The 26,839-nt window shown below is 31.2% G+C and overlaps 1 protein-coding gene and 1 long non-coding RNA gene across 2 annotated transcripts; one reads left to right on the forward strand and one right to left on the reverse strand.

The window, feature by feature from the left end:
• The first annotated feature begins 4,614 nt into the window (after positions 1-4,614).
• Positions 4,615-10,021, forward strand: LOC103862861. Its single transcript, XR_004457801.1, has 4 exons — positions 4,615-5,716; positions 5,992-6,206; positions 6,272-6,334; positions 6,480-10,021. It is a non-coding gene; the product is annotated as an uncharacterized LOC103862861 (long non-coding RNA).
• Positions 10,022-14,526: 4,505 nt separating this feature from the next.
• Positions 14,527-22,286, reverse strand: LOC103862862 (F-box protein At3g60790). Its single transcript, XM_009140567.2, has 4 exons — positions 17,148-22,286; positions 15,705-16,343; positions 15,362-15,538; positions 14,527-15,275 (listed from the first exon to the last, which is right to left on the reverse strand). The coding sequence occupies exons 1-4, from the start codon at positions 17,442-17,444 to the stop codon at positions 14,958-14,960; spliced, it is 1,431 nt and encodes a 476-aa protein (XP_009138815.2). The 5' UTR covers positions 17,445-22,286; the 3' UTR covers positions 14,527-14,957.
• Between the last annotated feature and the right edge of the window lie 4,553 nt (positions 22,287-26,839).

Here is a 26,839-nt window from a genome sequence, read left to right on the forward strand (position 1 = left end):
TCGAGTCCATCGGAGTTATATCTTTATCACTGAAGATCTTTTCATTCCTTGCCTTCCATATATACCACATTATCCATGAGAAAACATCCATAAGTTGCGAGTAAACATCCATAAGTTGCAAGTTAACTCCTTGAGATTTTGATCTAAAGATCAAGTAGTCAAAGTTTGCATAGAGGGAGTTACACGGGAATGTCTTAGGGATTTTGTTTTTAACACTAGCATTTAACATAAACGAGACGTTTTATTTCTTTAAGTCTAGGGTTTAGATCGAGTGCAAAATATTAAAATGTTGATTTGATGTTTATAATAGGAACTTTTATGTCAACGAAAATGTTCTTCAAAATTTTTATATTTCCCTACATTGTCAACGAAAATGTTCTTCACACTTTTACAACTTTGAGATAATGAAGGGCATCCCTTTTATTTCGAGGTTTCCAATTTCTGCATTGCACACATGTAACTAACTTCAACTCATTTGGAAAGCATTAAGCCATACTAACCAGAAGAAAAGCACGATAAAACAAATCATATTAAGACAGTATATATCTATCTCTACAATAAGCTCCCATCCATCTTTAGAAAACAAATGACGGAACCCTAACTCCGGCTTGGCGGCCCGAAAGACTCTTCTCCTTCTCATATTCCTCTTTTCCTTTTTGCTTTCTTCTCCGTCGCCTTCCCTATAGTCTCTTTTTGTTTTTTCTGGGATTGTCGGGGTCTAATTGGCGCTTTGTTTTCGTTGGTATCCTCTGGCTCCCTCTGGAACGGTGGCGAGACACTTGCGGTCTCGGAAGAGAAGTATATCGAATTTTAGAGCTGGAAGATGAGCCGGATCTGATTTTCCCTTATCTTCCGCGATTCTTCGTCAGTGGAGGCGTGTGGCTTGGAGGGACGACTCCGCCATCCCGGATCTACCTTTTGTCATGGTTGTTTAACCCAAAACCGGTGTGTTTGTTGGATTTAGATAATACATTTCTACGGAGGTTTAAGAGAAATCTTCATTAAAATCCAATGGAAAGAAACATCAAAGATATTTTGTTCTACAAAGATGATTTGAAGTATAAAGTGAATCTAAATATTTATAAAATCTCTATAAAAATGTGTTCAAGATCTAAAAAAAGGGAAAGATCTTTTGTTAAAGAGAAGATACCTCCTTATTTATACAAAGATGAAGCATAGGGTTTTCTAGTGACCTCATCTAAAATGGACTTAATTCATTGTCGAATGGGCCTTGTTGAAGCGTGAGGGTCTTAAGATTCCCACAGTTAATGAAGGCATGTGTACTTAGTAGACTGTATCCACTAAGTGACAGTGAAGTGAGGCTAGGATGCGAAAATATTTTTGGGAGCATGTCAAGCAGATGTGTTCCTCTGTAGCGTCTCTTACGATCATGAATATAGTTTATTGTTAGATCTTTAGCGTGTTTCACACGAATCGCATGTTGGATCCAATTTTGAAGCGTACCATCATCACATCGGGATGTATAATGCAGCTCTCCATGTCGCCGCTGTGCACAAAATTAAATGATTAGAGATTTTTTAAAAAATGGTAGACTATATAAATTCCATATGCTATATATGTACAAACATCTGCATGCATGCAATAGAAGTTGTCTAACAAAACCTATTTAAAAATGTTGTCTAGTTTGTGCATGGATTTTGTTTAATTGTATGTGTATTTACTCTGTGGAGATCGTATATGCAACAGATCACTTATTCTAGATTCTAACTCTCTACTCTTTACTCTCTTTCAAACCCCTTGATCATATTTTCATAAATTGTTAGATTCTTTTTGTCCTAAGAAATATGTAGTTTTAATCAATATCCCTAGTTTTGATTTTAACTTAAAATATATATTATTCTAGTCAAATCATAAAATAATTTTAAACTGTGAAAATTTATAGCAAAACATTTTACAAAATTGAAAGTTAATTTCTAAAATTTCAATACTTTCGACATAGAATATCGCTTTTATCCCTCTTATTTTATATTTTGCCGTGGAATCTAATACTATAGTCTTACAAAATGCTGAATAATCAATAATGTATTTAAAGGGTATAATATTTTATCGCATATTACTTTATAGATTTAAATTACATATAACATTTTAATACTATAAATATATATGCAAGGTACTATCGTCTATCCAAAAATCAGTTTACAGGACGAACTATTTTGTGTATTATTTTATATACTAATCTTTATAAAAAATGATTGAAATGAAATCTTAAAAAATGAGGATAGAAGAAAAATTAACGAACCTTGTCCATTGAACTAGCCAACTGAGCCGAAATTTTTTCCCAAAGTTTGGTGGGGGTTTTATCCAAGATCCTTTTCATATCCAAGACAAAATGAGGCCTCCATTTCCACAAATCCTTCCATAGTGAAGATAAAAGAATTGTCATCACCGCTTCTTCAGTGGACAATTTTGAAAGGATCTTTCGTAATAGATCGTCTGGGAGTTCGCTGATACAATCATCGTCAACAATAGGATGTTGCAACTTTCTGATTTTTGCATTAGGTGATAATGATGATGATGATGATGATGATGATGAGTGTCTCTTATGGCTTTTGAATCAAATAAGATCGATGAGAGAAAAACTAAAGCGATAGAGACTTAACGTTGAGACAATGGGACTATGGGAGATAATAAAAAAATGAAAATGGAGCTTAGGAAGGATTAAATGTTTTGTCATATTAAGTAGTTTTGTTTTTTTTTGACTATTTTAATTTATTTCCTTTTGACCTTAGAAAATTTGAATTCTGTATTGTGTTTCCTTTTTTTTGCATATGTAAATACAAAGAAATTAATTTGTTTTTGTAAAAGAAAATGAATCTAAATATTGTAAAGTACATTGTTTTAGGGGGTGTTATTGGTTTGTGTTTTATAAGGAGTTTTAAAGATTTGAGAGTTACAATGAGTCTAGTGTTATTTAATTAAGACTTTCTAAAACTTTGTTAAACTCTGGTGTTATTGGTTTATAAATTTGTAACAAGTATTTAAAAGTTTTTAAAAGTCTAGAGTTATTGGATTCATTATTTAATAAAATCAGTAAAAGTCTTGTGTTATTCAACAAAAATGAAAGTAAATGACTTTTCCATTGTTTTTAAATATGTTGTTATTAGTTTATGATTCTACATACTTTTCGTTATAAAAAAGTATCGCAAGTTAATCATGTATTGCCAAAGTTTTTTTTTTAAATTGGATGAGATATAATTAAATAATAGGTCAGCATCGTTTCTTCTGAATTATCCCAAGTGAATCATTTTGCTTCGTGGTCCTCCACTACCAAGTCTGGTCTCACACCATATAAGAAAATTTACCATATCACGAGTTCGTTATTGTTGCTTTCATGATCAGAAACCTGCAAGAATATCTCTCAATCCTTTGTGTGTTTTCTCTGTTATTACAACAACTATAATCTGTCACAGGACACAGCCCATCACTTTTGCAAAATCTCCAGTCGTTACTGAACCAAAGGTTGTTCTCTTCGTTACATCCGCATCAATGGTGGTCTTGCGGACATAGAACGTGACACACAAACTCAATGCAAATACAAATGATAACAATTAAAAATGCAAACAAATACACGAAGAGTGAGCATAAATACAAATGATAATACAAACACAAAAGATTTCAAGACTGTTTATACATTAACAACGTTGTTAATGTTAGATGAATACCAAGTCAGTTAATGTTAAACAAAATACTATCACAAAGACGATAATCTCTTGATAATCAATATAGATCGGGGAAAATCCAAAAACATAACATGATACCAAATATTTCAAGATTAATCTCAGAGATTCAGAGACTCAATGCTATTAAATAGTGTAAAACTAACAATGCTCAAATTGACATGAACTAGTAAACAGAATTTAATACCTTTAAATACTCGTCCCACACTTCGTGGGGAGCAGTATACTTTTTCATGTCAGGATCCCATCCAAATCCAGAATTGCAGCGTTGAATATCCAAATGGTTTTGGTATTTTGCTCTCAAATATTTAATCCTACTTAGGTAATGCTTGTGTTCTTTATGGCATCCAAGTTTTTCATTGAGAACAGGCAAAAAAATTTGTACCACCGTGAACTTGTTTATTAAACCATTAGCATCACGCCAATTTCGATGAATTGCATCAACAAGTAAATCAATCAGAAGTTTTGTTTCATCTGGTCTCCATTGACTATACCCACCTTTTTCTTTACTCTTTTGTGAATCCCCCATTAGCTAGTTTTATAATAATAATATCACAAGATCAACATACGAAACTTGAAAAGAACCATAAATGAAATATGAATGAAGAACTAATATAATCATAGAATTATACATGACATAAATGTACCTCAGAGCTGCAAATTTTGGAGAAGCTTCTGAATTGTTGCGTCTTCACATGGATATAATTTATAGAAAACAAATAGCCAATACAACAAGTAATGAATAATTACGACTACGTTGCAACACAATATTGTAACACGATACTATCTTTATTATGCAATACTTCAAGATAAACTCTACAAAAGTTTATAATTATCTCCTCCCTAAAAATCTACACTAATCTATAAAACTCTTGGTAGAATTCTAAGTAAATCTAAATTCTGTTAAAATTTGGTAAATTTTTTTTATAATAATAATCATCAAAACTCTTTTATACTCATAAACCAATAAAAGCCCCTTAGTATGCAAGAAATTTGAGGCTCTGAATTTTTTTATTAGACATACAGACCAGAAAGAAAATTAGATTTCAAATGTACAGTTGTTGTGTTTCCCTTTTGGGATAATCTCGTACAAATATATAATATTTAAATATTTAAGACTTATTAATTATGAAGTTTGACAAAAGAAAACAAATTCTAATTTTTTTTTTTGACCAAACTAGTATTTTAGAAAAGAGAAAATAAAAATATGAAAACCTCTTTAGAAACTCTATTGCCATGGTCTTACCCCAAATTGAGAATTCATAAATGAGTTTGTTAAGGGAACCTATCCTTTTATGGTCTTACCCAAATCGTTTTCTATTAACACTTGAACAAATGCAGCTCTCCAAACCGAGGATTAATGTCTTTAATCCAACGGCTAGCTGGTAAGCCTATATTTTAATCCTCTTCAACGGTAATAAGAACCCATCTCACGACATGCATGCCTTGTCTCAAGAAATATTTACATAAAGCTATATATTTCTTTTTTTTTGTAAACTGGCTTTCAATATCGATAAATTAATAATCAAAAGCATTCAATATACTTTTTGGCAGGAATTTTCTTATATAATATAATTCAAATCAAAATCAGGTAATGTTTTCATTTTTTGTGTAAGAAAAATCTGTATAAATAATTGATAAGAATAAAAAAGAAATTAACAAAAAAAAGAAATAAAAGATTAAACCAACGGTAACGAAAAGAAAAGTTACCGTTGCTTTAAATGATATATGACCGTTGTTGTAATAAAGGCAATTCAAAATCTCCTCCTGTCAATATAGCTTTGATGATAAAAAAAAGTTACCGTTGGTTTAATGTTCTTCTGAATCACCCGCTCCTTCGTTTACTTCCTCTATATATAGTATCGTGTCTCTCTCTCTCTCTAATCCATTATTTCTCATTCTCAAAGTGGATACCACTCTTGAACATTCAAAACATCAGCTAGCCTCAAATTCATAAGCGATGCCTTTGAACTCCCGCTTTCAACACAAAGCGATGCTTCTCTACTTCCTTCCTTCAGGTACTGCTACTTTTTTTCGGTTATTATTACAAACTGGGACTGGTCGTCACTATGTTAGTTTGTGTGTTTGCCACATAATTTGTCTGAATTAGAGATCGTTTAGTTTGCTATTTATTATGGTTTTGCATTCTTGCTCTGTATAATAAGTAAGGTTGGTTTCTTTGTTGTGCCAAAGTACTTAGTCTCTGACTTGATTTATTTGACTTGAATAACCTCTCACATGGGATACACTTTACTTATATAAGTACCTTAAATGTTCTTTTCTAATATTACAGCAAGGAGGAAAAAAGATTCAACCGGCTGTGATGTTTCAAACAAGAAAAACTCCATGAGTCGTAGTCCGATGATCTTACATCAAAAAGTGGCAACGTGCTTGTGAAGGAGAGAATGCCAGAGACCCTTTGCCTGCCACCAACCCTCACATAGAGAGACCCCTTTGCTTCAGGGAATATTCTTATCTTTGTCTTACTGACCATCATCAACACACAAGGTGGGTTTAGTTTTTTTAGCCTTCACTTTATTTATATGTTATACCCTTACTGTTTCATTTTGCAGGATCCGACTCCATATGACTTCTGTAAAGTTCACAACAAAATGCTTACGAATCTTCAAGTCGTGGTAATTGCTCTTTCTAACTATCATATTATTCAAATGTTAGCAAAAAAAAAAAAAAAAAAAAAAAACTATCATATTATTTTAACCATGACACATATCCCAACATGTCTTAATTTGTAATCTAATGACTTTTTTTTTTATTTTGCAGATTGTGGAGGATGCTTCCTTTGATCAGATATGATGCCTTCTTCACTTGTTTTCTGTTAATCAGGTTTTATCTTTTACTTTTAAAAACCTCTTTTTAATTTTCTGTTTTTTTTTTTTCATTCCGCCAAACATGGTTCTTATAATCTGTTTTTGTCAAATACTTGTTTTAAAAAGATAGAAACCAAAACGTTTTTTTTCCTCGAAACGTTTTTCAAAGTTTTTAGGAAATTTTTTTTTTCAAAGATAGAAACCAAAACTTTTTCAAAGTTCTTAGGAAACTTTTTATTTAACTTGTTCATTGAAAACCTAATTATAAATTTATGCTAACAAATAAAATGTGATATCCTGTCATTAAGATCGTTAGAGATAAATAAAATGTTCAAAAAAATGTTAGAGTAACACTTATTATATCATTAAGTCTTTCCTAATCATTCTAGCAATTATAAAAAGAGTCCCTTTTATTCTTCTGTTTGTGTTATGAAAACCTAATTATAAATTTGTGCTAACAAATAAAATGTGATATAACGTTTTTTTTCCTCGAAACGTTTTTCAAAGTTTTTAGGAAATTTTTTTTTTCAAAGATAGAAACCAAAACTTTTTCAAAGTTCTTAGGAAACTTTTTATTTAACTTGTTCATTGAAAACCTAATTATAAATTTATGCTAACAAATAAAATGTGATATCCTGTCATTAAGATCGTTAGAGATAAATAAAATGTTCAAAAAAATGTTAGAGTAACACTTATTATATCATTAAGTCTTTCCTAATCATTCTAGCAATTATAAAAAGAGTCCCTTTTATTCTTCTGTTTGTGTTATGAAAACCTAATTATAAATTTGTGCTAACAAATAAAATGTGATATCCTGTCATTAAGATAGTTAGAGATAAAAAAAAATTTCAAAAAAATGTTAAGAGTAACACTTATTATATCATTAAGTCTTACCTAATATCATTCTAGCAATTATAAAAAGAGTCCCTTTTATTCTTCTGTTTGTGTTTTTCTGATATTTTGGAAAAAAATATTTTTATTTAAACAGAAAAAACGTTTATTTTCAAAACTTCTAAGTATTCAAAGTTTTTAGGAAAAAAAAATTATATAACTTTGATCATGGAACCTAACACTTATTATATCATTAAGTCTTTCCTAATCATTCTAGCAATTATAAAAAGAGTCCCTTTTATTTTTTTGTTTTTGTTTTTCTGATATTTTGGAAAAAATGTTTTTTTTAAACAAAAAAACGTTTCTTTTCAAAACTTCTAATTTTTCAAAGTTGTTAGGAAAAAAAATTATATAACTTTGATCATGGAACCTAATTGTAAATTTGTGCCAACAGATAAAATGTAACATCGTATCATTATGATCGTTAGAGCATCTCCAATGTAAAACTCCATTTTCCCTCTAAAATAGAGTAAAAGTGAAAATGAAGTAAAATTATTCCAATCCTACTCCATTTCCAATTCCATAATGGAGTGATGAATAAACAAAAAATAAATTACTCCATTTATAAAGTAAATTTCATTATGGAGTGAGATATGGAGTTGGGTTGGAACATTCCTTACTCCATATTCACTTTCACTCTATTTTAGAGAAAAAAATGGAGTAGAGATGGAGATGCCCTTAGAGATAAACAAAATGTCATTATGTTTCGTTTGCTTTAACACTTATTATCAGTAAGTTTTTCCTAATCATTTTAGCAATTATAAAAAAAAGTCCCTTTTATTTTTATTTGTGTTTTTTGATATTTTGGCAACAATTTGTTTTTTGAAAACAGAAAAACCGTTTCTCTTAAAAACTTCTAATTTTGTCAAGGTTTTGGGAAATAGTTTTTATATAACTAGATTTGATCATGTCAATGTGATCGTTAGAGATAATAATTTCATTTGATTTAACACTTATGATCACTAAGTTCTTTCTAATCAGCTTAGCAATTATAAAAAAAAAATCCCTTTTATTTTTGTTTGTGCTGTTCTGACATTTTGGCAACAATTTGTTTTTAAAAACAGAAAAACCGTTTCTTTTAAAAACTTTTAATTTTGTCAAGGTTTTTGGGAAATAGTTTTTATATAACTAGATTTGATCATGGATATGTGTAAATTTGTCACAGACAAGTAAAATATAGTATCCTGTCAATGTAATCGTTAGAGATAATATATTTTATTTGATTTAACACTTATAAAAATAAAAAGTCCCTTTTATTTTTATTTGTGTTTTTTTGATATTTTGGCAACAATTTGTTTTTTTTGAAAACAGAAAAATCGTTTCTCTTAAAAACTTCTAATTTTGTCAAGGTTTTGGGAAATAGTTTTTATATAACTAGATTTGATCATGTCAATGTGATCGTTAGAGATAATAATTTCATTTGATTTAACATTTATGATCACTAAGTTCTTTCTAATCAGCTTAGCAATTATAAAAAAAAAAATCCCTTTTATTTTTGTTTGTGCTGTTCTGACATTTTGGCAACAATTTGTTTTTAAAAACAGAAAAACCGTTTCTTTTAAAAACTTTTAATTTTGTCAAGGTTTTTGGGAAATAGTTTTTATATAACTAGATTTGATCATGGATATGTGTAAATTTGTCACAGACAAGTAAAATATAGTATCCTGTCAATGTAATCGTTAGAGATAATATATTTTATTTGATTTAACACTTATGATCACTAAGTTCTTCCTAAACTGGCAATTATAAAAAGACTCCTTTTGTTTTTGTTTGCGTTTTTTGGTTTTGATAATTTTTTGTCAAATTGTTTTGAAAAACGAAAACAGAAAACGTTTATTTTCCAAACTTGTAATTATTAAGCTTAAGGAATCTTTTTATACAACTAGATTTGATCACAGAGACTTACGTGTAAATTTGTCACAAACAAATATAATATAATATCATCTCAATGTGATTGTTAGAGACAATATATTTAATTTGATTCAACACTTATGATCACAAAGATTTTTTCTAATCTAACTAGCAATTATAAAAAAGTTCCTTTGTTTTTTGGAGATATCGTATCAAAAAACTCTGAATGCAGTGTTTTAAAACCCGATACGGATCCGCTGTTGAACCGGTGAACCTGGTAACCCAAATTTTTTTTGGCAAAATCAAATATTTAGAAACCCATGAAAATCCACTAAAATCTGGAACCCAATACCGGTTGAAACACCGGTTAAACCAGTAAAACTTTATATTCTAAGTTTCCAATCAAGAAGTTATGTGCTGATAAAAAAAGTAAGGTTTTCTTTTTTCCAGTTTTATATTTATGATTTTTAGATTTTGATGAAGATTTATTTCACTATGCCACATAAAGAAAATGAAGTGAACAATGGCAGAGAGAACGAATATTAGTTGATGTGATTTGGTGTTAGTTTATTTTCGTTATTGACAATTATTAGAATAATCATTTACTTTTAGCTTATTTTTGATTTGAAGTTTAATTTATTATTCACATTAGATATTTAAATATTTATGAATTTTATGTCTTATTTTTTTAGATGTTATAACTCTTAACTTGTTACAGATATTTTTATATAATCTAAACTATTTTTGGAGAAATTTTATGTTTACACTTTCGTGGTACCACTTTTCATTTTTACCACCACTAAAGAGATATTTTCAAAAATATTTTCTTGATTAAGTAGCAAAATACTCTTATACCCTTGTTATTTATATATATAATAAATATTATTTAACTTAAAAAAAGGAATTTATGTTTTCAAATTATATTTTTTCAAATTCGAACTTTTCTATAAATTTTTCTTTTTGAATTTTGTTTTTTCGAATTTTTTTTTTCAAAACTTCTTTTTGAAAATCGAAAATTATATTTGAAACTATTTTTTAAAATTTTTATATTTATAATTATTTATTTATATATTTATTGGAATCTTAAATTTCACATTCTAAAAACCCTACCCCACCCATCAACTCTAAACCCTAAGTCTAGATTAGTTGACCCTCGAGGTAGGCCTGAGCATAATATCCGTAATCCAAAATTCGAACCTAACCCGAACCGAAAAACCCGATCCATACCTGGTCCGAAATGTAAAAAATATCTGAATGGGTCTTGTAAGGTGGTACAAAACATATCCAAACCCGAAGTGTTATATTAACCGAACCCGAACGGGTAACTCAAAAAACCGAAAAAACAAAAAAATCGATAAGATATCCGAAGAAACCGATTCAAATATCAAAAATAGTATACAATAAAATTATATGAAGCATGAATATATACTTCAAATATTCAATTTCATATTTATTTTGATTTGTTACCTGACAATAAGTATTTAAAATTTAAATAACTACCTTAAATACTTATTTCGGGTATATCCAAACCGATCCGATATAACACGAATATGAATGATATATGATTACTTTACGGGTTTTATGATGTGATACAAAACCGATACGAACCCTATGTGTTATATCCGAACCCGACCCGTACTTGCAAATTTACTAGAATAGAATCTAGGAGGTGTTATAAATGGGAACCGAAATCCAAAAAATCCGACCCGAACGCCAACGGGTACCCGAATGTCCAGGCCTACCTGGAAGTATAAATGTCTTTTACCCTTCATTAAAAGTGAGGGAAAAAGTGATTAGTTTACATGAAAAGTGGTACTATGAATGTAGTATTTGTGGTAATTTTCCACTACTTTTTGATATTTTGTATGTCAAATGAAAATAATTAAAGTTAATTATTTTCTAAACATAAAATATATACATCTCCAACCACTTATTTTATGTTTTTAAAAACATTTAGAAAATATTAAACTTTAGTTTTTATATTTTTTATTTTCACAGCTAATAAAATATTATATAATAAAATTAATTCATTAATTAACCTGCAGTTCATCCGCGGTCGATCCAATGACCCAGCCCCCTGGTAAATCGTCTGGTTCAGTATCCGAGTCGGATTAAAGTGTCACTTACTCACACTTTTAACCTTCAAAATGACATTTGTATCACAAAATCTCTCCAAAGTAAAAAGTTGAGCGGTTGTATAAGCAAAAAAATGATGTGTTAGGTTTTTTATCTCAAAAAATAATTATTTAATTAATAAAATGAAAAATAAATAAAACAAATTCAGAAAATAAAATAAAAATTAGAAAACTAAATACAAATTCATAAAATTAAATAAAAATTCAGAAAAACAAAAAGATCAGATATTAAATAAAAAATCAGAAATTTAAGTAAAAATTTAGAAAGTTAATAAAAATAAAAAAATAACTCAATTTTTGTATTGAAATTTATGGTTTTTATAGTTTTTTGTATTTTAAATTGATCTTATTTATCTTTTTGAATTTTTATTCAATTTTGTTTATTTAATGAATAAAATTTATATTTAATTTTCTGATTTTTTAAATAAAACCTGATTTTTTAAAAAATTATGATTTTTTTTGTTAAATTTTCCAATTTTTATTAATTTTTTTTTACTTTTAATTAAAGATTTATTTTTTTGAAAACAAAACTAACACCTCATTTTTTACCTGTTCAACTAGTCAACTTTGTTCTTTCGAGGTTTTTTATGATACAAATATCAATATGAAGGTTGTGTTAGCGAAAAACGTTAAGGTTTAAAATGTTAGTAAGTGACACTTTCAGGATTTTTAATGTGATTTTCCCTTTGTTTTTGTTTGCGTTTTCTAATTTCTATCTCTGATTTCTTTCTTTTCATGCCTTTGGTAAATGTTTTTGGTTCCTAGAGTGCATCGATAGCCTTTTGTTATGTTTCATGTCTCGTTTAGTTGTTTCAGATTGTGGTGGATGATTTGCTTTGCTCGTTGATTTGTCTATCTTGTTCCTTTTTACTTTTTTTTTTTTCTTCCGTGTCTGAATCTTAACATAAGCTAATCATTTTCTACATGTGGGACTGTTTCAAGCTGCTTTCTACATGGTTCTCTCATCAAGGATGGATGAATAAAGGAGCTTTCAGTCTTTGATGGATTCAGCAGATGTCTCTTTCTGTGGCGTCTGATTCATACACCAAACTATTCCGTTTTAATTACTAGTGGAGACCCTGGAAATGAGCAATTTGAAGGAGAAATCTACTACTTGAAGGATGATGCTTTCACTTCTGGCAATATAGTGTCTTCCCACGGATACTAAAAACCTCATTAGGTTCTGTAATGTAGGAGGATTACAACTAAGTTTTATTGGTTACGCATTTGTTCATCTTCTCAAATAGAGTTTATATATATGATCACCTTCTTCAAACAGCTTTGTTTTCAGTGCTAATTTTTTTTTATTAATAAAAAAACCTATTTATATTAGTAACAAAAGTCTTAAATTGTATATTTTTCAGTATTCTTTTTAGATCTAACTAGGTGATAACCCGCACCCTGCACGGAGCGAGGAGATTATTAATGTATTATAAATTTTAATATGTAGACATAATTAAAGTTATAGGCATAGTAAGAAAAATATATGTAAGAAAGTACGGATTATAGCTAGGAATTTTAGTATGTCAATATAAATTTACATGCGATGGTCATGAGAATTAAATTGTATATTTATTTGCATGCGGGTAAATTATAAATATAATATTAAATGAAACATAAGCAATAGTCTAATAAAATATTAAAAGAACAATGTATAAAAAAACAAAAGAAAATTTAAAATATTAAAAGAACAATGTATAATACGAATTGCTCTACTATTTATATAAACACAGAGCCTAGGTTTTTACTCTCCACGCCAAAATTCAATCGACGATACCAATATTAATGCTCCTCTTTAATCCCGTATATACCACTTACCTTATTTTGTTATTGCGTGATGCGTTTTCGTGAAATAGGTACTATAAGATCCGTGATGGTCACGCCAAAATAAATCAGGAATATTCTTCTTTCGATTATGGTAAGTATTCCGATTATTTGAATTTTGTTTCCTTTTATACGTTAACAATATTATTGTGTTTCCTTTATATTTTGACCAATTAAGCGTAGGTAATAATTTGGAATATTGCGTTTGCATCGAGCTTCTGTGAGAATTCAATTGTGTTTCCTTTATTATGAATGTTTATCCCTATTTTAGGAATGTTTATAAAACGGTCGATTATAAGCATAAAATGCTGCATAGAAATGTTTGCGATTTGAAATTCAATTGTGTTTCCTTTCTTATGAATGTTTATCCCTATTTTATGAATGTTTATAAAACTTACGATTATTATTATAAAATGTTACATAAAATATTCATAAAATATTGCATAGAAATGTTCATAAAATGTTGACTCGGTTTCAAAAATGTATGATTATAATACGATTTGATATTAGTTAAAAAATGTTCATAAAAACCGTAAACAAAAGTATAATAACAAACCGTAAACAAAAAAGTTGAATAATTATCGAAACCTAAAATGCATTTGATAGATGTCGAAATTTATTTGTTGCCTTTTTCAACCGTAAACAAATCGGATTCTCTGCCTGTCATAAAGTCCCGGTTTTTGTTTCAAAGCGGATTGTAATGCATATGTCACAAAACCGATCGAGATCAAAATAAAGCATATTGTATAATGTATATGTCCAATGGCATTTTGTTGTAATTATTCTAGGTCACAAAGGGTTATTTTAAAAAGCTAGTGAGAGTGCCTTAGGTGATGACACATAGGAAATGACACTCATGTAATAAACACATGAGGCCAAAGTTTATTTCTATTGATTTTTCTCCTTTAATAAGAAAGGGATTTATGGGGAAAAAAATTGAAGACAAAACCTAAACAAAATCCCCAAAAGATTTATAACCACAAATACTCTTTTTTAAGACTATCCTTTTTCTATCATAAGTTTATATAACATAATTGTTGGACTTTAATTAATTAAAAGAAGCAACGTTTAAGACAAAATGTGTCGATTATGAGTCAAGATATGCCTTGATTAAAAGCACTGCTTGAATCATTATATAAAGCCATCAAGTGCCATAAGTAGAGAGACACATAATTATTCTGATTCAATCTTCTTCTTCTCCATATCAAATTTCTGAAGGAAAAATAGAGTATAGGTTGCTAAGGTATACAGATATGTTGTACGAAGATCGATAGTTGTATCCTCTAGATAGACATCTACGAACTACATACACCACTGTAGGGGCAAAATTCTGTCTTTAAGAGATTGCTCAAATAAGCCTTTGTCAAACGCCGATTAAGTTGTAAAAGGAAGAAAAGTAATCATCTTATTTATAAGAGTTTATAAATTGAATAATATATATAAAGGTTTATAAACTCAAATGTATTGAGTATGTGAGATTGATTTGCATCTGTACTTTGGAATAACAATAATCCACATTTAAGAAAACATTAACCAAAAGAAGAGCGCCATGAAACAAATCATATAATATTAAAATTAAGACCAAGCATAATCTCAATCCTTTGTCACATAAATTCGGAATACAATAATCCAAAATTCAAAACCATATAATCCTTACATTAACAAAGAAAAAAGCTAGTATCATAGTTTATAGTTAAATAGATTATGGAAAGACTAGAACCGAACTCTCATCAGAAGCACTCAATACTAAGCTCTTCATTGCCTTTAGGAAGTTCCATTAGCTTTGCCACAGCTGCTTCTACCTCTAACTTCTTCATCGATGGATACGACGAAGTCTCGATCATCATCTTCATCATCACAGTCTTTTGCATCACAAAACGTGAAGCAAACGCAAACTCTTCCTTACTCGAACCATTAAAGTTATACATCCACACCTTATAAACGCGAAAATCAGTGTTAGGAAACGGGTTTGCATCCTCCCACAACTTCTCATTTGCTATGCCGTCACTATAACATTCACCTTCTTCTTCCCTATAAGCATTGTTGGTCTAAAATGAAATTATGATAAATGAGTGAGAGAAGTGATCAAATATTATCCAAGTAATGAAAATTCAACCATGACATGAATGTATACCTTGAACAAAATCTCAAGCTCTATCATTGTGTAAGTAGTCCACATAAGCAAAAGTTCCTTCAATATCTCCACTTCTTTAGGACTAGTTATGTCTACACTCACCGATAAAGTTCCATGCCTTGTGGTCATACCGTGAAAGTCACTCACCAGGAGCTCATGCCAAATGTTTCTTGTCTCCTAGGATTCATATACATCAAACATGTCAAACTATATATATATATATATAACCACATATGCTTGTGATTTGTTTTTTTATTGATTGTTTGTTTCCGTATAGTTTCCAAATTCATTTCAAATTTGAGTAATAAAATATCTTTTTAATAAAAAAGTAATAAGTGTGTACCTTAGAAAGTTCTGATACATTATAGCTGATGTGAGGACGATAAACACACCTAGAAACCCAATGGTTTCTGTTAAACTGGTTGTTAGGAGCAGTGAGGATGAAGTTATTCTTGCTCTCACATTTGATATCCCTGATGTCTAGAACATCTAGACTGGGTGCATTCACTTCGATCCTCTCAACATAGTTAGGGAAAGTCACTTGCAAGAACTTCACATATTTGTTCTCGATCTTCAACACACCAAACCCGGTTAAGAAAGCGATTTGCAACACAATCACCTCGAGGGAGGAGCAAGCTGCCAAAACGCTGCTAAGGGTACTAACCCGCAAGAGGCACATGTTCAAAAGCTTGAGGGTCTTAAGATTCCCACAATTATTGAAGGCACGAGCATTTAGTAGACTATATCCACTAAGTGACAGTGAAGTGAGGCTATGATGGGAAAATATTTGTGGGGATGTGTGGAGCACATGTGTTCCTCTGTAACATCTCTTACGACCATGAATGTAGTTTAGTGTGAGATCTTTAGTGTGTTTCACACGAGTCGCACGTCGGATCCAATTTTGAAGCGTACGATAATCACATCGGGATGTTCGGGATGTGATAATGCAGCTCTCTAGGTCGCCGCGGTGTTTGTTGAAAGTCTTCAGAAACCACAAAATTAAATGATTAGAATTTTTTTTTAAATGGTACAGGTATAAATTTCATATGCTATATATGTACAAACATCTGCATGCATGCAATAGAAGTTGTCTATCAAAACCTATTTATAAAATTTAAAGAATGTTGTCTAGTTTGTGCATAGATTTTGTTTAAGTGTATGTGTATTTATTCTGTGGGGATCGTAAATTCAACACATCACTTTTTCTAGAGTCAAACTCTCTACTCTTTACTCTCTTTCAAACCGATTGATCCTTTTTTTTTGAAAAAAAAAAGGATTTTGTCCTAAGAAATGTATAGTTGGATCAAATTTCATTTTTATCCAGAGTTTTGATTTTAACTAAATTTTTTTATTATACTAGTAAAATCATAATATAAATTTAGATTGTGAAAATTATAGCAACAAAACAAAAAAAAAATTATGAAAATGAAAGTTGATTTCTACAAATTTCAATATTATCGACACAAAATACCACTTTTATTTTATAATTTTTCGTGCAATTTGCTACTATAATCTTACAAAATGTTGAATAATGTATTTAAAAGCTATAGTATTTTATCGCATATAACTTCATAGATTTGATTCACTATAACATTTTTTTACTACAAATCCCTAAGGTATTTGTTTTTCAAAAAAAAAGAAAAAAAATCTGTAAGGTATTATCATCTATCCAAACATCAGTTTATTGGGCGACCTATTTTGTGTATTACATTAAATAAAAATCTTTACAAAATGATTGAAATGAAATCTAAAAGAAGAGAAGTGAATAGAAGGAAAATTAACGAACCTTTTCCATTGAACTAGCCAACTGAGCGGAAACGTTGCGCCAAAGTTTGGTGGGGGTTTTGTCCAAGATCCTTCTCATATCCAAGACGAAATGAGGTCTCCATTTCCACAAATCCATCCATAGTGATGATAAAAGAATTGTCATCACAGCTTCTTCGGTGGACAATTTTGAAAGGATCATTCGTAATAGATCGTCTGGGAGTTCGCTGATACAATCATTATGAACGATAGGATGTTGTAGGTTTATGATGTTTGCATCAGGTAATGATGATGACGATGATGATGAGTGTCTCTTCATGGCTTTTGAATCAAAGAAGATGAGAGAAAAACTAAAGCAAGAGATGACAATGAGAGATATTAAAAATGAAAAATGGAGCTTATGAAAGACATGAAGGAATTAATGTTTAGTCATATTAAGTAGTTTATTTTCTTGACTACTTGATTTTTATTTCCTTTTGACCTTAGAAATTTTGAATTACATGTTGTGTTTCCTTTTTGGCATATGTGAATAGATAGAAATTTATTATTCTTTTGTAAAAGAATTGAATCTAAATTGTAAAGTACATTCTTCTAATATGCAAAGAAATATGAGGCTCTGACATTTTATTAGACATACAGACCAGAAATTATTATTAGATAATCTCCTCAAATATTTAGTATTTAAAACTAATTAATTTTGATCTTTGACCAAAAAAAACTTTGGAGTTTTTTTATTATCAAAATTAGTTTCAAATCATAAGAGCAATTCCAATGGAAATATCTAAGAGAGTATTTCAATATTTAAGAAAACAAAAAATTAAAATAAAACATGAGAACCTCTTTAGAAATTCGATTGCCATGTATTGTTTTTGAAATGATTTTTCTAAATAATTAAAAGTTAATTATCTAATGATATGATATTAAAATATTATTGTTTTGAAAGTGATTTTATTTCAATATCACTTGGTGTGATGGTTTTTATGACATCTTCCCATTGTGGCAACAATTGTTTGATCTTCTCAACATTCCAGCTTCTTGATCCTTCAATAAACTAAGTCAATAACGGTGCACGTTGCTGATGCTTCTGTAGCTGGTCCTGTTGGTCACAGTTGAGCAGTGAGGCTGAGCCACGCATCATCCCAGATTCGAATAGAGGAGCCATTTCCGACGACCCACTGCTTAGCAGGATTCCGCGCCACCCGTGAGAAGTTGTTGTTTTTTGTGTCACGGCCATGGAGCTTTCCGAGGGGCAGTACTTCCCCATTAAGATCCTCGATAGCAAGAGCTCAGGTTTGTTGAGTATCCTCCTGCTCAATTTGCCTAGAAAAGCATCATTGAAAGCTTGGAAGTCTCTAAATTCAAAACCTCTTATATCTTTTGGCTATGTCATTTTTTCCCATGAAAGCCATGCCATTTTGTTCCGTCCATCCTGATCGTCCCACCAGAATATAGTAACTGCGGATTGGATCTGTTTACACAAGGAAATTGGGAGTTTAAAACAGCTCATAGCTGTGACGGAATGGGAGAGAGCATACTCTTGATCATAGTCATTTTCTCCTCTTTCGACAAGAATCTGTTTTACCAGCTCCTTCCTCTTTGTCTAATTCTGTACGTCAACAATGGAAACGAAGAGATCTCTATTTCTTCTTTCAAAATGCTCTGGTAAACCAAGGAGTGTTTAGTGAGAGCGAGAAAAAATATTAAAGAAAGAGATCCCTCTTTCTTCTTCCAAAATCACATTTATTTATTTCATCTTAGGGATTTTTAACTTTGTTTTTAATACTAGCATTTAACATAGACGAGACGTTTTCTTTCTTTAAGTCTAGGGTTTAGATCTGAGTGCAAAATATTAAAATATTAATTTGATGTTTAATTATAGTAGGAACTTGCATGTGTCAGCCGTAAAAGAAAGAAAACTCTGCATGTGTATCGTGGGCGGATCAGGGATTCCTTTTGGTATGGGTCACACAACCATTCTCTTATAACTAAAACCTTAGCATATATGTACATAGAACAAACTTGCACTAATTATAAATGAAAAAAAAATTATTAATGAAAAAAAATTAGGGTGGGACACCCACTAATGCTCTGCGTCCGCCCCATTTTTGATGTAATGTGTATGTTGAAAACAACAACTCACCGAGTCACCGGTTTGAAACTAACCGGATCCCTTATATGATAAAGTACAAATAATAATTAAATTTTAGGATAAGCACAAATAAATATTAGCAGGTACACGTTTATATTACTGCAATATTTCCAATACACAATGTTTTCTTTTAGATGTTTGATATATTAATACACAATGATTAAATTTTATTTTCAACTCCATTGTATTCTCTTAACTACCATGAATAATAGGAAGATCAATGATTTTATATATTCTCTAAGGCAATGTTTTAATGTTTTCGTTCTTGATATACACACCTCTTTCTTATAAATCGAAGTTATTTTATACATACATTTTAGTCATATAAAACAAAATATTTGATACGGAAAAATATTCCCATGCGAACCATGGCGTTAATACTAGTTTGTATATAAAACAAAGCACGTCAACATTTTATTTCATCGAAGGAGGTTGTTTTCAATATATATTATTGGACCGTCCTCATCAACGAAAATTCTAGCAAGAGTCTTTGAGAATATAAAATTAATATTTGTTTTACTATGATTAAATACAATAAAAATCGGAAAAATCGCATAAAAAACCTTGAAAGTGTCATTTACTAACATTTTAAACTTTGAAGTTTTTTCACTAACACTTTTAACCTTCAAAGTGACATTTTTATCATAAAAAACCTCCAAAAAAGAAAAATGACCGGCTGAACAAGTTAAAAACAGTTTTTTTTTAAAAAAAAAATAATTATTTCATTAATAAAATAAACAAAAAATTAATAAAAATCGAAAAAATTAAACAAAACACTCATAAATTAAAAAAAAAATCAAAAAATAAATAAAGATTTAAAAAATTAAATAAAAAATAACAAAAAAAATTCAAAAAATAAATAAGATCAATTTAAAATGGAGAAAAATAAAAAAAAAAATCATAAATTTCAAAAAAAATGAAAATTCAAAAAACAAATTCATTTGAAAATGAATTTTTTTTATCAACATTCATTTTCAAATATAATGTCAGAAATTATCATTGGAGATATGCCAAAAACCGTATCATTGGAGATATACCAAAAACCGTTATTTCCGACATATCTCCAATGACGGTTTTTGGCATATCTCCAATGATAATTTCCGACATTATATTTGAAAATGAAAAAAAAAACTTTTTTGAATTTTCAATTTTTGAAATTTATTATTATTTTTTCTCTATTTTAATTTGATCTTATTTATTTTTGAATTTTTAGTTATTTTTTATTTAGTGTTCTAAATCTTTATTTATTTTTCTCACTTTTTTTTAATTTATAAGTTTTTTTGTTAAATTTTTCGATTTTTATTAATTTTTTTGTTTATTTATTAATTAAATAATTATTTTTGAAAAAAAACTGTTTTTAACCTGTTCAGCCGGTCATTTTTCTTCTTTGGAGGTTTTTTATGATAAAAATGTCACTTTGAAGGTTAAAAGTGTTAGTGAAAAGTATTCAAGGTTTAAAGTGCTAGTAAGTGACACTTTCAAAGTTTTTTATGCGATTTTCCCAATAAAAATCAGAGCAATAATAACTTTACAACTATTGTACCATTTTCTCATATTTTCTTGAAGTCTTTCAAATGAGAAATCTCTATCTTTTCACTCATAGTTTTCTTTATCTCTTATCTTGTACATTATATAATTTTTAATTAAAAAAAAACTGTTTAAGATATTATTGTTGTGTATAACCAGACCGTCAAAAATAGGTGTTTCTCAAGAGGAGTATCTCAAAATTTATATAAATATATAAATGGAGAAACTGACAAAAAAAACATAAATATAAAATTTTCAATAAAATTTAGAAACCCATGTGAGGGTTTTTCAAATGAGAGACTCTCACAACTCACCATTATATATTCTTATAATTTGTGAGATATTACCTTTGAAAAACCTCTACTGCACATGCCTCTCTTTGTAGCTTATCACAAGAACATCACATTCAAGAATTTCAAATGGGTAAAGAAAATTAAATATTAATATTTTCTTATAATTTGGATAAACCATTAATGTTTTAAAAAAAAATAAGAGCAACACTATCGGTTCGAATTTTTATGGATTTCTCATAGAAAAAAATATATATTAATATTATAGTTACTCAGTTATGTTTTAATTTTGTAAAATCAATTCAAATGTAATAGTGTGATGTTTTAATTCCGCCAGTTAAAATTTCCAATATGTTCTTAGAGCATCTTTGTCAGCAAAAAACTCTCAATAACAAATAAAATATTAATAAATTTACGATTTTTCAAAATTTAAACAAAAAAAATAGAACCAATTAGAGTAAACCACCTGTAAAATAGTTTCTTACAATGTTGTGAAAGTTTTCATGCAAAGAACGGTTTTCCAATTTAGAATTTTTCTCTCCTACTTTTTGATATATTTTTATTATTATAAATACCAATTTTAATCATGCTCTTAAAAGCTCTCAAATGAAAATGTTTCTTTGTTCTCTATAGTTTTAATTATGGGCAATTCTCTCAAATAGTTGTTTTAAGTTTCTATCACAAAAATAGTCTTTCAATAAGAAAAATGATCAAAATAACCTCTTTTTATTTTAAAAAATTTAATATTTATTTTTTACTTTTAAAAATTTGAAACATTATCCTCAAAATCTCATCCTTTAACTTTAAACTATAAGTATTAGTTAATTTTAGGGTATAAATGTATTTTTATTCTTTAAGAAAAAAAATTTTGGTCATTTTTTTCATTGAAAAATATGTTTGTGACAAAAATTTAAAAAGCGCTATCATAGAAATTTTCTCTTTAATTATTATTGTTGTCTTTAAATGTTGAGAACTTTTGCTAGAACGTCAGTGGAGATGCTCTAACTAATATAAAAGATACAAATGGTTAATGGGTGTGTATGAATTCCTATATATAAAGAATTGCATTCTTCCTCCTTTTTTGTTTTTTTTTTAAGTTATAAGAAATTCTCTAAAACCTCCACTGGAGGTGCTGATATGAAGTACGGTTCATGCTTAAGAAAACAAATATCATTCGGAGGATCTTGGTGCTACAGTGGTTTATGTTGAGAACTGAGGAGAAGCGATGTATGCTGGGATTACATTGGATCATTCGGTGCTTGTTCATGCATAATGGAGGGTGGGGGTATCAGGTCTGTTCATTGGTCTCATCAAACCATGGACAGATTACACGGTTATTAGACGGAAGGGTGTTTGGCAACTTGGCAAGTGAGGTTATAAGTCAAATTTTTTTCTGGTTGGTAATAAGGTGGCATAAAGTAAGGGTTTCACGGTCTCTTTTACATAGAGGAAGGATAGAGGTTTATACAGGGCTTCTTACGTTTTTGGATAAAGGATTGCTACGTATTGTAGCTGAAGTTTTTAAACAAATGTTAATACAATATTTCCGAATGCAAGAAGACAAAATGAAACTGAAGAGTTTTGAATTTACTTGGGTAGGAAGTAAACAGGAAGGTAGTTCCTATTTGGAAACCAATATTCTATTTGGAAAGGATGGCAAAAGTTCCCATTCCCATAAGTCCAATCCGAGAGTTTGTCGAAATTCAGTATTATGGGATTGTGTGACTATGTTGGTACATAAGGTTTTAGCGTGGATTTTTTGGTTGAACTTTATGGGAGGGTGGTTGAGATTTCAGGGTATCTTTAAACCCAAATTAAATGGCTCTAGGGAGCTTCTTCGCAGTTTTTATAATGAGAGTACTTAGTTGGAATTGCAGAGACATGGGAAGCCATTGGACTATAAGTTATTTACGGGAAATATGGCATAAACATAAACCAGATTTTTTATTTTTATCGGAAACTAAACAAGATTTTGGGTTCGTTCAAGGGTTTCAATCACATTTTGGATATGATAATTTAGTCACAGTGGATCCAGTAGGACGGAGTGGAGGACTTGCGCTTTATTATAATAATGATTATCAAGTCAAGGTGATATATTCAAGTAATCGAATGATAGACGTGGAAGCAGTGGCTTTGGGAAAAACGGTTTTTTTTACATTTGTTTATGGGGATCCAGTTACGGACTTGAGGGAACAAGTATGGGAACGCTTGACTAGATATGGACTTTCGAGATCAGACCCCTGGTTTATTATTGGCGACTTAAATGAAATTACGGGAAATCATGAAAAAGAGGGTGGACCTCTAAGGAGTGCGGCATCATTTGTTCCTTTTAACAATATGATTAGAAATAGTGGATTATTGGAGTTCCCTGCGAAGGGAAATAAAATGTCATGGCAAGGGCGAAGAGGTACAGGAAAAGGGACAGTAACGGTGCGATGTCGTCTAGACCGTGCATTAGCAAATGAAGAATGGCACACACTATTCCCATGTTCTCATACTGAATATTTGAGATTGGTGGCATCTGATCATCGTCCGGTGGTAGCTTATCTAGAAGATAAGGTGGTTAGAAGGAGAGGTCAGTTTCGATTTGATAAGAGATGGGTTGGTCAGGATGGCCTAATGGAATCGATTACAAGGGGATGGTCGACATCTAAGGAAGGCAGTGGGAATGGTATTGTGGATAAGATTAGTAATTGTCGGCATAAAATAGCAAAATGGCGGAAAAATAATTCACCTTTTGGGAAGGACAAAATAGCGGATTTACAGAAGGCTCTTGAGGAGGTACAAACTGATGATACTAGATCACAAGAGGAGATATTGGAGGTATCCAGGAAGTTGCAAGAGGCATATAAGGACGAGGAGGAGTACTGGCATCAGAAAAGTAGAAATATGTGGTACTCGTCGGGGGATCTCAATACGAAATTTTATCACGCCCTCACTAAGCAACGGAGGGTACGTAATCGGATAGTCGGCCTACATGACGCAGCAGAAAATTGGATTACGGAGGATAATGGAGTAGAGAAAGTAGCAGTCGACTACTTTGAAGAATTATTTAGTTCCACCTCTCCATCAGAGTTTGACAATTTTCTATCTGAGATAGTCCCGGGGATTACTCCTCAGATAAACCAACGATTATTGCGATTGGCGACGGAGGAGGAGGTTAAAGAGGCCCTATTCATGATGCATCCAGAAAAAGCGCCAGGACCGGATGGCATGACAGCTCTTTTCTTTCAACATTCATGGCATATCATTAAGAGTGATCTGGTGGAGATGGTGAACAATTTTCTGGTGTCGGGGGAAATGGATCCAAGGTTAAACATTACTCATATATGTATGATTCCAAAGACAGAACGACCTACAAGGATGACGGAATTAAGGTCTATTAGTCTTTGTAATGTAGGATATAAAATAATCTCAAAAGTTTTATGTCAGCGGTTGAAACTCTATTTACCCTTTCTAGTTTCAGAGACACAATCGGCATTTGTGGCAGGTCGGTTGATCTCTGACAATATGCTTATCGCACAGGAAATGTTTCATGGATTGAGGACTAATAAGGCGTGTCAAGGGAAGTATATGGCGGTTAAAACGGACATGAGTAAAGCTTATGATAGGATAGAATGGGAATTTATTAAAGCACTTCTGCAGAAAATGGGCTTTCATCAACATTGGATTAAGTTAATGATGGAGTGTATATCGTCGGTTCAATATAGGATTCTCCTAAATGGAGACCCAAGAGGTCTCATTGTGCCACAGAGAGGCTTACGACAGGGTGACCCATTATCCCCATATTTATTTATTTTGTGCACTGAGGCACTGATTGCAAATATTAAGAAGGCGTAGAGAGAGAAACAGTTAACAGGGATTAAGGTAGCTAGAGCATGTCCATCCATCTCCCATTTGCTTTTTGCAGATGATAGTTTGTTCTTTTGCAAGGCTCAAAGAGAGGAATGTCATACTATTCTCAGGATTTTGAAGGAATACGAGGTGGTTTCTGGTCAATTAATAAATTTTGAAAAGTCTTCAATTCAATTTGAACATAAGATTGGAGATTCGCTCAAGCAGGAGTTAAGAGATATTTTGGGTATTCAGAATTTGGGAGGGATGGGATCTTATTTAGGATTACCAGAAAATCTTGGTGGTTCCAAGATTCAAGTCTTCAGCTTTGTGCAGGATCGCCTAAATAATAGGGTCAATGGATGGACTTTTAAATTTTTTACAAAAGGAGGAAAGGAAGTGATCATCAAGTTAGTGATTACGGCATTGCTGAATCATACAATGTCTTGTTATCGTTTGCCTAAGGCAACAGCAAAAAAATTGACAAGTGCAGTAGCACAATTTTGGTGGAGTCCTGGGGGCAGTACACGAGGATTACATTGGAAATCATGGGACAAAGTATGTGTCAGTAAGGAAGATGGGGGACTAGGTTTCAAGGATATCACTGATTTCAATACAGCTATGCTTGGTAAGCAGCTGTGGAGGCTAATAGAAAAACCGAACACTTTATTTTCTCGAGTTTTCAAGGGTAGGTATTATAGGAATGCCTCACCTTTGGAACCGATTCAATCATACTCTCCGTCCTATGGCTGGAGGAGTATTGTATCTGATAGATCTCTGGTAAGCAAAGGACTAATCAAAAGGGTGGGGACAGGATCTTCTATATCTGTATGGAATGATCCTTGGATCCCAACCACTCGCCCGAGACCAGCCAATAAAAATCAACATAATTTGTACCCCGACCTCACAGTGGATTCTCTTATTGATTCCACTACGCGACAATGGAATTCGCAGGTTATTCGGACTTTGGTAGACCCACAGGATGCGAAAATCATAGAGAGTATACCGCTGAGCAGAACCCAGATGGTAGATAGGGAAGGATGGCATTTTACAAATAATGGGAAATTTACGGTTAAATCAGGTTATCAAGTAGAGAGGATTTACCCGGATAGGGAAAAATTACCAGAATTAATTGGACCTACGATTAATATGTTAAAGGCTTTTTGTTGGAAAATAAGATGCCCACCAAAAATAAAACATTTCCTTTGGCAATTGGTTTCAGGGTGTGTCGCGGTTAAGAAGAATTTGCAGGAGCGAGGGATCCAATGAGATATATGTTGTGCACGATATGGAGCGGATGAGGAGTCAATTAACCATGTGTTTTTTGAGTGTCCTCCAGCAATTCAGGTTTGGGCGCTATCAAAGATACCAACAAATCCATCTATTTTCCCGACAAATTCTTTATTTACAAATATGGATCACCTTTTCTGGAGAGTTGCTCCACCGATGGAGGATCATCACTTTGCTTGGATATTGTGGTACATTTGGAAAGGACGAAATAATAAAGTTTTTAGTAATCTGGAGATAGACCCTAGGGACACTCTTAAGCTGGCGGAAACGGAATCCACACTATGGGCAGAGGCACAGATTCTGAAGGACCAAACGGTGGGTACACAGGTTCAAGCATCTTTGCCGCCAATTTCTGGACGATGGTGTTTTACAGATGGTTCGTGGAAAGAGGGGGATAGGCTCTCTGGTCAGGGCTGATTCAGTTCTTTAGAAGGTTTTGAAGGTTTAATGGGAGCAAGGAATGTAAGGGCTTCTTTAACTCCTTTGCACGCAGAGATGGAGGCGCTTCTATGGGCTATGGAATGTATGAGGAATCTACGTCAATACCAGGTTACGTTTGCAACAGATTGTTCTCAATTGGTGAAGATGGTTTCGGAACCAGAAGAGTGGCCAGCTTTTGCAAGT

Source organism: Brassica rapa, chromosome A04, assembly GCF_000309985.2.
Source record: "Brassica rapa cultivar Chiifu-401-42 chromosome A04, CAAS_Brap_v3.01, whole genome shotgun sequence".
NCBI lineage: Eukaryota > Viridiplantae > Streptophyta > Magnoliopsida > Brassicales > Brassicaceae > Brassica > Brassica rapa.